Source organism: Balaenoptera borealis (assembly GCF_965194805.1).
Source record: "Balaenoptera borealis genome assembly, chromosome: 3".
NCBI lineage: Eukaryota > Metazoa > Chordata > Mammalia > Artiodactyla > Balaenopteridae > Balaenoptera > Balaenoptera borealis.
In genome coordinates, this window is record NC_138866.1 from 124,199,252 (window position 1) to 124,211,324 (window position 12,073).

At 35.2% G+C, this 12,073-nt stretch overlaps 1 protein-coding gene across 1 annotated transcript in view; it reads left to right on the forward strand.

Moving 5' to 3' along the window:
* ETFA (electron transfer flavoprotein subunit alpha) overlaps positions 1-12,073 on the forward strand; it is an 85,980-nt gene that overhangs the window by 27,971 nt on the left and 45,936 nt on the right. Inside the window, exon 9 of the mRNA XM_082387053.1 lies at positions 2,644-2,726. Within this exon, the coding sequence (XP_082243179.1) occupies positions 2,644-2,726 (83 nt within the window). The remainder of the gene's footprint in view (positions 1-2,643; positions 2,727-12,073) is intronic.

Genomic DNA, 12,073 nt, shown 5'->3' on the forward strand with positions numbered 1-12,073 from the left:
CAGTATCCTTGTGGGGCGGGGTTCCTGAAACCAGTCCCCTGCGGATACCGAGGAATGACTGTACTAAGTTTTGAGATGTCTAATAATAGACATCCTAATAGAGATGTCAATTAAGCAATTGGTATAGGAATGTGGAGGTCAAAAGTTTGGGCTGGAGATAGGAATTTGGAAATCAATTGCATTTATTTGGTATTTGAAGCCATGAGACTAGATGAACTCACCAAGGGAACTGAGTGTAGATATAAAAGAGGTCCCAGGACTAAGCCCTAGACTCTGCAAGATTAAGAGGTAGGGGAGAAGGGGAGAACGAAGACCAAAAGGAATGGGTAAGTAAGGCAGGAAAATCAGGATAGAGAGTATGATGTATTGGAATCCAAATGAAGTGTTTCAGTAAGGGAAAGAGTGATCACCTATGTCAAATGCTACAAGGACGGAAGGTCAAGGAAGATGAGGACTGAAAGGTGACTAATTGATTTAGCCACTTAGAGGTCATTGGTGACTTTGAGCAGTTTTAGTAATGGGGGTGGTGGGTAGTGGGGGCAAAAAGCTTATTGGAGTGTGTTTAAAAGAATGGTCCTAGGTAGTAGTTACATGGTTGTATTCACTTTATTATCAGCCATTGAGCAGTAGCACATTTGTGATTTGTGTCCTTTTCTGTATGTGTGTTATATTTTAATAAAAAAGTTTTTAGAAATAGAATGGGAGGCCTGGCATTGGAGACAGTGAATGCAAACAACTCTTTAGAGGCTTTTAACTATATGGGAGAGCAGAGAAATAGACAGTAGCCAGAGGGGGAGCGGGATGAACAGAGGGACTTTTTAAAGATTGGACAAATAATAGCATGCTTATATGCTGATGGGAATGCTTCAGTTAAGAGGGAGAGATTAATCATACACGAGATAGACAGGAGAGTTACTGGAGGGATGTTCTTGAGTAGATGAGAGAGAATATGAACATAGCTGCAGGTTGATGGGTGAATGTGTTAGTTGGAGTATGTGGAAATTCTCTTCTGATTGTTTCAGCTTTTTCAGTGAAATAGGCAGAATGTTAAACAGTATTGGAAGTTTGAAGAGAGAAGGAAAGATATGAAATTTTATTGATAGCTTAAGAAAGATTGAGAGAATTAAGGCCTATTTATTTAAAGTAAAACCCAGTTAACATGGCTGAGTATTGGTGTTTTTCTCCAGTCATGCAAAACTATAGTAGGACAGGTATGGAAAAGGTGGAAAGATTGCTTAATCAGTAACCAGAGATGGAGGATTTCCACTTGAGTGTGATGGTACAAGAGGAGGGCAAAGAAATTAAAGACATATGCAAAGGAGTGATTAGAGTCACTGATCATAGAAATTAAGCTGGGTAAAGAAAGAAGAGAGAACGTGAGGGGAGAGAGGGACAATGAATAGAATTGTGGATCCCAGTGTGATCAGAGGGTTGTTGGAGTAGGGTACTAAAAAGAGTCAGCTAGAAAGGGGAGGTCACAGAGAGACTTTGGAAATCAAGATTATTGAGGGATATTGCTAATGGGGTTGGGGATATGACCATGGGTAGAGTGAAGGACAAGATGACTGGAGGAGAGTTGCTCAAGGAACTGAGAAGCCAGGTTGTCAAAGTCTTCAAGAATTAAGACAAGACTAGTATTGGAGAAAGTGACAAAGACCCATGAAGCTAAAAATCATTGAGGAATGACGGGGATTGACCTGCTGGTTGATAGATGACACAGCAATATATGGGTGACATAATCTGATGATATGAGATTCGAAGCTGAAGGGTTTTAAGGAGGGAAGAGGGGAAACGTTCTGAGAGTGGCAGTGAGGGCCTGGTGTACCACCTCTAGGTCCAGTGGTATGAAGGTGGTGGCAGACAAAGTGACATCTGCTGGAGAGGGCTGCAGGGGAATCCTTGTCCTCAGGGAACATTTAGACAGATAGGTGGAAGATACAGAGACTTGTGGTTTGCTGGTATCAGGCTGTGAATTCCAGAAATCATAGTGTAAGGTTTCAGGAATTGGGGAGCAGTGGGAGAAGGGTGCAGATTCGGGAGCATGCAGGGCATTGTGGGGATCAGTGTATGGGTTATGAAGGATAACCTTTGAGTCTGGGGCTTGTTGCAGTGACTGATGTAAGTGAAGGGCAGAATGTGATCAGTCCTGACTGACTCATGATAGGTAGTGGAGGTGAGTCTGTGAGTGTTAAGAGGTAGTGAGGAGTATTCACTAGTGCTCCCCCTTTTTGTCCTCTCTAGATGGAGATGAAAAGGACCTGAGGCTCATTGTTGACCCCTGCTGGGAGAGGGGTACCTTTTCTCCAAGTACAGGGCTCCTTTTGACTCCTGCTGAATGAGGATAGAAGGCTAGTTAAATTCTTATTTTTATTTTTAGATAGAAAATACTGGTTAAGCCTTTATCTTGTGTTATATGTAACTCTTTTCTTTATCTGGTCCTAGGGGTAAAGATATTATAATACCTTTCTTTAAAAGCTGTGAAGTTACGGTGTAAAGGAGCATTATATAATGACGTCCCAAACAGGTTATAATGTATGTTTTATGTATGTACTATATCAATGTCTTTTTTTTTTTACTGTTATCAGTGAATATTGCAGCTAGTTGAATAATAGAGCTTAAAAAAATGACATATTTTTTCCTTAGTTGGTGCTTCTCGTGCTGCTGTTGATGCTGGCTTTGTTCCCAATGACTTGCAAGTTGGACAGACAGGAAAAATAGTAGCACCAGTAAGTATTGCAACAAAATATGCCATGCAAAATTCTATGGGGATAAGAACTGTATATGTTTGTGGAACAATCATCTCAGTGATTGGTGTCCTATTCAGTGTACCTAAGCAGTTAGCCATTACCATGGTGAATGTGTCCTGACAGGTCTGTGGATTTCTTGGCCTCAGTAAAACACATAGCAGTTCTTAAATCCAGCATTGTTTTTCACATTTTTTAAAGCAGTGGAATACTTTGTCAAATTTATGTCACAACACTAAATATAAAATTGATAGAAGCAGCATTTTATTATTAAATGGATTTTATAAGTTCACGTTAACATTTATTTACCATAAAGCCTATATATTATAAAATCTGTCAGTAAAACTGATGAATCTATATTAATGAACACAGAATCTCAAAATTGGGAGCTGTGAGTGACAACTGTGGTCTTATATCTTCCTGAACACCTAGTTTATTTCTGTATTATGTCTAGTTGCATGAAATTCAGAAAATTCTTATCCATATGGGTAAGTGATACTAGGCTATTCAGTTAAAACTATCCAAAACTTACAAAAGGAATACTTTGGTTTCAAAGTTGAATCACTAACAATATCTAATGATTGTTCACATTTCTTAGATGATTCAGGTTTTCAGTGAATACAATTCTCAGCCAGTTTAAGTCTTTATTGTGTGAAGGAAAATGAATTTTTTTATATATCTCAAAAAATTTTTAATGTATTTCCAAACAGGATATTAAGTCATATCCGTTTTAAAAAATCTCATATCTCAGTGCCCTGTTCCATCAGAGGTTCATTCAAAGTTTCAAAATAGGCAAAAAATTTAAGTCTTGCTTTTGAAGTTTGTTTTGAAGAGTGTTCAATCTTCTGCCCATTTTAAAATTGGGTTCTTTGTCTTTTTATTGCTTCTTTATTCACTTTCTTCTGAAGAGCAGAAATTTTTAATTTTTATAAGATCTAATGTATTGATGGTTGTTAATACTTTTTGTGTTATTTAGCTTATTTGAAGTCAGATAAGATCTCAGAATGTAAAATAGTTACTAAATAAACAAAGTCAAAACCATGTGACCTGTTTGCTTGTGATAACTGCATTAGTCAGGCTGTGAGAGCATTTATTGAGCAAGTAAGCTCGAGCCTTCCCTAGCATTTAATGAGGTGTGGCACATAGGTATTTTTTTGGTAGAAATCTTGTTTGTCCTAGTTTACGTGAATAGATAATCTTTAGGCTTGAATTTATTTACAAAAGATCAGACCCACAACCTTCCTAATCAATAATACTTCTACAAGAAAGTATGGTGGGAGACAAACTTTTATTTACATTGACTTTTCAGTAACAACACACTTGTTATTAAGTAGGATAGCAGAATGACAGGGAATGACCAGTGGTATCCTTACCTGTGTTGTAAATAAATGTCATACAGTCAGCTTTCTTCAACATTACTGTCATGAATATAGGATTACTGAAATATTTTCATAAGGAATTTAAATACATTAAAGGCTTTGAAGACTTTCTTTAACATAAATCATGTAAGCCCCAGAGATTCTGATTCATTAACTCTGAGTTAGACTTCGACATGTATATATATGTCTACATATTTATTTGTGTCTGTGTGTATTTTTCTTTAAGGCTTTAAAGCTTTTTTGAGATGATCTCAAGTTTACAGAAAACTTTCAAGGACAGAGTAAAAGCCTTTATTTTTGTGGACTATTTGAGAGTAAGTTGCTGAGATGATTCTCCATCATCTCCAAATATGTAGGATATTCTCCTATAAAACCACAATACAACTTTTAAAATTAGGAGACTAACATCAATTTACATTAATACTGTCTAATCATCAGACCTTGTTCAGGTTTTGCCAGTTGTCCCAATAATGTCCTATATAGCAAAAGGATGTAGTTCATAATCACATGTTGCATACAGTTGTCATGTGTCCTTCCATCTCAAACAGTTCCTGTCTTACTTTGACTTTCATGACCTTGACACTTTTGAAAAATTATAGGACAGCTATTTTGTAGAATAGAATGTCCCTCAATTTGCATTTGTTTGATGTCTCCTCACCATTCAATTTAGGTTATATATACATCTTTGACAGGAATATCACAAAAGTGATACTTCATACTATCAGATGGTACACAATTTCATTGTGCCTTATTAGATTTTCACTTTGACCATTTGGTTAAATTTTTCATAAGGAATTTAAATATATTAAAGGCTTTGATATCTGTCAAACTTCTCCACTGTAAAGTTATTTTTCCCTTTGTAAGTAATAAATGTTTTATGAGGAGGTACTTTGAAATGATATAAATATTCCAGTTCTCCTCACTTTCAGTTTATTTATTTATATTTATTTATTTATAAATGAATGTTAAATAAATATTTATTTATTTATAATAGGACTTATGGTTCCTGTTTTATTCAGTGGGTGAAAATCTGTTGTTATTATTTTAATTGATGTACAAATTGTTCCACATTTGGCCAGTGAGAACCCCTTCAAGGTGGCTTCTGTGTCTTCTTGACATGTTCCCATCATTCTTGGAGGCCTTTCTTACTTACTGACAGAATAAGATGTTCCAGGCTTTTTGTACCTTTCCTGTCCCAGCCCTGGCATCAGTCTTTTCTCCAGGGAGTCCTGGTTCCTTTTAGTGAAGAATAGTATGAAGCTGACATCTGGATATTAATTGTGCTTGTTGCTGTTCCCAGGACCCCTCAGTGAAAAAAGCTAGGGAATGTGTGTAGGTATGTATATATGTATGCAGATATACACATATATGTATTCATATACACATACGAACATTTATATCTGTTTCACTATCAGTCTATCTACATTGAAAACCATGAGTTCACAGTGACACCACCAATTCCAGTCCAAGGTCAATTCTGACTCTCCCTTTCCCTGTTTGTAATGCCTTTCATTGGCAGTGAAAAACCTGGACCCTGCCAATACGCTAACCTGCACAAATGCTCTCCTTGCCCCACTCAGGCTCCCACACCCTGCACTGAACATTCAGCCCTCCTATGTAGATAACCCTCCCTACCTTGCTTGGACTCTGACACCCTTCTGGATCATTTCTTCCCAAAGTAGTTGTACAGTTTCATATTTCCACCAACTATGTATCTGGGTTCCACTTGCTCCTCATTTTCACCAACATTTGGTATTTTAGCTATTCAGGTGCATGTGCAGTGGTGTACTTTATTGTGGTTTTAATTTGCATTTTCCTGATATCTGTGATGATGAACACTGTTGTGTTACTGGCCACTCAGATATCTTCCATATGAAGTATCTGTTCAGATGTACAGCACCTTTTTTATTGAATTGCTTGTCTTTTTGTTATTGAGTTGTAGAAGTTTTTTTAAAAATCTATTCCAGATATGTTACTTGTCATATATGTTTTGCAAATATTTTCTCCCAATCTGTGGCTTGCTTATTTATTTTAATGGTATCAAGATGAGGAACTTCCCTTCTGTTCCCAATTTGCTGAGAGTTGTTATCATGAATGGTTGTTGAATTTTGTCAAATATTTCTCTGCATCTGTTGAAATAATCATGTTTTTTTTCCTTTATTCTGTTAATTTGGTGAATTACGTTGGTTGATTTTTGAATGTTAAACCACCTTGAGTTACTGTGATAAACCCTACTTGATCATGATATGTTATCCTTTTAATATATTGCTGGTTTTGATTGACTAATATTTTCTTAAAGATTTTTAGGTCTGTCTTTATCAAAATAATCTGTAATTCCCCCCGCCCCCCAATATCTTTGTCTAATTTTGGTATTGGCATTATGCTGGCTTCATAAAATGAGTTGAAAGATATTCCCTTCTGCTGTATTTTCTGAATGAAAAATCTGTGTAAGATTGGTTTGTGTGTGTGTGGGCTGTTTTTACTTTTTGGCTCTTATGAATAATGCAGATAGGAACATTCAGGTACAGGTTTTTGTGTGGACATATGTTTTCATTTCTCTTGGATATGTACCGAGGAGTGGAATTGCTGTTCATATGGTAACTTTATGTTTAACCTTTGAGGAACTGCCAGACTGTTTTGCAGAGCAGCTACACCAACAACGAACCAACTCTTAGCTTTGTTAATTTTTTTAATTGTTTTCTTTTTATTGATTTTTGCTCTTAATTTTCTTCCTTCTAATTACTTTGGGTTTACCTTGCTCTTAAGGTAGAACTTTACTTTATTAATTTTGTATTTTGCTTGTTTTTAAATGTAAATATTAAAGATATAAATTTCCCTCTAAATAGTACTTTAGATGCATCCCACAAATTTTGATATATTTTCATCATTCATTAAAAAAATTTTCTAATTTAGAAAATTAGGAATGTTTAATTTCTATATATTTGTGATTTTTTTTTTCCTAGATAGCTTTCTATTACTGATTTCAAATTTAATTTTGGTGAACATGTCTTTAATATTTCAGTATTAAAATTCATTGAGTCTTTTTTTTTTTTTTTAATGCTATTCTTGTCTGCTTACATTCTTTTTATGTATGTATGTATGTATGGCTGTGTTGGGTCTTCGTTTCTGTGCGAGGGCTTTCTCTAGTTGTGGCAAGCGGGGGCCACTCTTCATCATGGTGGGGGGGCCCACTCTTCATCGCGGTGCGCGGGCCTCTCACTATCGCGGCCTCTCGTTGCCGAGCACAGGCTCCAGACGCGCAAGCTCAGTAGTTGTGGCTCACGGGCCGAGTTGCTCCGCGGCATGTGGGATCTTCCCAGACCAGGGCTCGAACCTGTGTCCCCTGCATTGGCAGGCAGATTCTCAACCACTGCGCCACCAGGGAAGCCCTCCATTGAGTCTTATTTTATGGCCTAACAAATGCTCTATCTTGGTGAATATACCTTGTGCACTTGAAAAGAATGTATGTCCTGCCGTTAGACACTACAAGAATAAAGATTAGTGAACTTGAAGATATGGCAGCAAAAACTGTCCAAAATGAAACACAGAAAATTTTGAAAACACAGGAAAAAAAATGGACAGAGCCTTGGTGAGCTACGGGACAACTTTAGGAGGCCTAATATATGTGTAATTGGAGCAGGAAAACTATTGGAAGAAATAATGACGATAGAATGTCCAAATTTGATGAAAACTATAAATCCACAGATCTCAGAAGCTCAACAAACCCCAAGAACAGGAAACAGGAACGAAACTACAAGGCATGTAATAGTCAAATTGTTTACAGAATGATAAAAAGAAAAAAATTTTTTTTCAAAAAGGAAGTCATTTTATTTTTAGTACATTTGCTTTGGAGGGAGAGCCAACTAATTGGAAAGAGTCCATAATTTAACCAACATCAGATCTCCTTGCTGCATTCCCTGTTGAAACTTTTTTTTTCTTTTTCAAATTTTTTTATTTTTATTTTTCAAATTCTTTTCCCATTTAGGTTATTAGCAGAGTACTGAGCAGGGTTTCCTGTGCTATACAGTAGGTCCTTTTTGGTTATCTGTTTTAAATATAGCAGTGTGTACATGTCAGTCCCAAACTCCCAGTCTGTTCATACCCCCCACCCTTTTCCCCTGGTAACCATAAGTTTGTTCTCTAAGTCTGTGAGTCTGTTTCTGTTTTATAAATAAGTACGTTTGTATCATTTTTTCTTAGATTCTGCATATAAGCAATATCATATGTTATTTGTCTTTCTCTGACTTACTTCACTTAGTATGCAGCAACAGGTCCATCCATGTTGCTGCAATGGCATTATTTCATTCTTTTTAATGGCTGAGTAATATTCCATTGTATATATGTACCACATCTTCTTTATCCATTCACCTGTCGATGGACATTTAGGTTGCTTCCATGTCTTGACTATTGTAAATAGTGCTGCATTGCACATTGGGGTGCATGTATCTTTTTGAATAATGGTTTTCTCCGGATATATGCCCAGGAGTGGGATTGCTAAATCATATGTTAGCTCTATTTTTAGTTTTTTAAAGAATCTTCATACTGTTCTCCGTAGTGGCTGTACCAGTTTATATTCCCACCAACAGTGTGGGAGGGTTCCCTTTTCTCTACACCCTCTCTGACATTTGTTGTTTGTAGAATTTTTGTTGATGGCCATTATGACTGGTATGAGGTGATACCTCATTGTAGTTTTGATGTGCATTTCCCTAATAATTAGCAGTGTTGAGCATCTTTTCATGTGCCTCTTGGCCATCTGTATGTCATAAATGTTAGTTTCCAGATTCACTGACTTTGCAGTTTTCTCCAGTTAATGCAGGTGCTCAGCAAGCACCTTTTATTACTTTAAATGAGAACAAAATGAAGACCTGAAATCTCATGATCAAGAATTGTTTTCTGACGGACAAGCAGAATTGTTTGGTCTATTTTTATGGTTGATATAATTGTATTCAAAACTCATAAACAATGTACGTCCACTTCAATGCTGATAAAACGAAATTCTTAAAAGCAGTGAGAGAAAAGTATAAATGAACTCAATATTCCAGTCAAAAAGCAGAGATTACCAGGTGTATAAAAAGCAAGACTCAGCTATATGCTACCTAAAAGAAATATATTTTAGATAGAAAAAAATACACCATACAAATAGTGAGCATAAGAAATCTGGTTTGTCTTTTTTAATATCAGATAAAGCAAACTTCAAGACAATGAGTACTGCCAAGCATAAAGAGGCCATTATGTAATGATAAAAGGATCAATTTATCAGAAAGAACGATCATGAATGTGTAACTGCCCAATAACAGAATTTCAAAATACATCAGGCAAAATCTGACAGAACTAAAGTGAGGAATGCAAATCCGTAATTATAGTTGGAGGTTTTAATACCTTTTCCCAGTAATTGATAGAATAACTAGACGAAAAATTTCAGTAAGGACATAAAACATCTAGACCAGGGGACAGCAAGCTATCTGTAAATCACATAGGAAGTACTTTTGGTTTAATTGGCCATAGTCTCTTTTGTAACTACTTAACTCTTCTGTTGTAGAGCAGAAGCAGCCATAGACTTGTAAGTAAGTGAATGAGTTGTATTCCATTACAACTTTATGTACAAAAACAGATGGAGGTCCAGATTTGGCCTGTTGACGTAGAATGCTATGCCACATTTTTATTCTCTACTTTTATTCTAGGACTCCAGTTGCACATATTCTAGATATCTTTATATTCTTCTGTAGGTTACTTAAGTTCTGTTCATTCTTTTTCATGGTTTTTTTCCCCTCTGTTCTTCAAATTGAATAATTTTATTGGTCTATCTTCAAGGTTACTGACTCTTTTGTAATTTCTAATATACTATTAAACCCATCTAGGAAATTTCTGATTTTGTATTTCTTAGTTCTAAATTTTCATTTGGTTCTTTTTATAGTTTCATTTCTCTGCTGAGATTTCTTATCTGTGCAGTCATTGCAGGTATCTTCCTTTACATCCTTGACCATACTTGTAATAGCTGCTTTTAAATCCTTGTGTACTAATTCCAAGTTCTGGGTTATTTCAGGGTTGATGTCCTTTGATTGTATTTTCACACTTTCCTGTTTCATTATGTGTGTAGTACAATGGTTCTCAAATTTTTTGTCTTAGGGCTCCTTACTTTTAAAATTTATTTAGGGCTCTCAGAGCTTTTGTTTATTTGGGTTATATCTATTGATATTTCTTATATTAGAAATTCAAACTGAGAAAATTTTTAAATATTATTTTGAAAATAACAACAGTAAAGCCATTTATTTTAATATAAATAACATTTTAGTGAAAATAACTGTCTTCCAAAACAAAAGAAATTTAATGAGAATAATGGTATTTTTTTACATTTTTGACTTGATATCTGGCTTAGTAGAAAACTGCTAGATTCTCATTTCTGCTAACTGTGTGTTGTTTTATATAGGTTTGATTGAAGTATATGAAGAAAATCCAGCATCACACAGCTATACAGAAAGAAAGGAGTATTTTAATAGCCTTTTCATAAAATTGTAGATATTCTTCTTTTACACTACATCAGAACTTGACAAGTAGTAAATTCTTAAACGGTATTGGCAGTGTGGAATCTGAAACCATATCAATGAACTTTTCATACCCTTACATTAAAATCTGTTGGTCTGTATTGTGCTTTGAATGGATCTTTCACTATCCTGTAACATTTAGAAAATAACCTTTAGTGAGTTTTATAGATCTTTCAAATGTTGAAACATTTTATCAATATCAAAACATTACCTTCATCAGTATCACCACTCATCTCATTAGAGGAGTCTTTACAGCTCATATTCATGGATACAAGTTTTTAAAAAATTCTAATTATAAACTTAATTCACAAATTTTGTCCTTGGCAACAAAAACTTTGTTTTCTAGGAATTGATAAACTCACCTCATTCATTTTCAATAAAATGTCTGCCAAAAGTCCAAATATCTATCAGTTGTTCTTTGAAGTGGAAATGGTGATCCACGAAAACATGGGTGGTTTACTCAAACCATCACACGAGCCACTTTCCTCAAGACAATCATTGTGCTTTCGTATGCAGTGGGAGTACTTTGCATACTTCGTGATTTGTCACACAGAATACTAAAAAGATGTGTACTCAAAGATCAAGATTTAATAAAACTAATAATTTTTACTACTTCATCAAGGACGTTGTTAAGTGAAACCAGGTTTTCTTTTTCTTTTTTTTTTAAACTGTATGTGTGGCATGAAGAATGCAGTGACAACCAGTACAGTTTGGTGCAACTGTCTTGCTTAATGCTAAGGCAGCAGTTTTACCCACTGTTATTTTTACATCATCATTGCAAAAGTCAATACAGTTTTTCTAGGATAAACCATGAGATCCAAGAAAGTTACTTAATACTTTGAGTTTTTCAGTACCACTTTTGTTTGTTGCCAAGCATTCACATAAAGGAATTCTTCAGTATTTAGTTGTTATTGATACTGGACAAATACAATTAAAACACAAAACCCAACTATATAGATTTGTCTGTTTGTTAGGCAAAAGTACAATTTTGCAGATGATTTATTAACTTAATATTCATGTTTACAGTTAAATCTTTTATTCAGCAAGTTCCTGTATCATTGGAATGTGGCAGTGCCATAGTTTCTTTCACTGATTTTTCATCTAGCAGGCATTTAGCAAGGTCATCTTTATTAGTCTTTTAGCAACTGTGCTTGTCTAGCCAATGAAATATGATAACTTAACCCATATGATGCTTCAGTGACTTTTTCCTTTCTGGTTTGAAAAGCTGAACAATTTTTTACTTTTAAACTCATCACATCTTTGTTAAAAATAAAACATTCAATTAATTTTTCTCTAAACGGAATTATTTTCAAAATGGCCATCATTGCTGTTGCAAAAGACACAGTAACATAAATTATTAACATCTCTGAAGCCAAGAGAAAGATAACTTTCATCGTACTTTCACTTA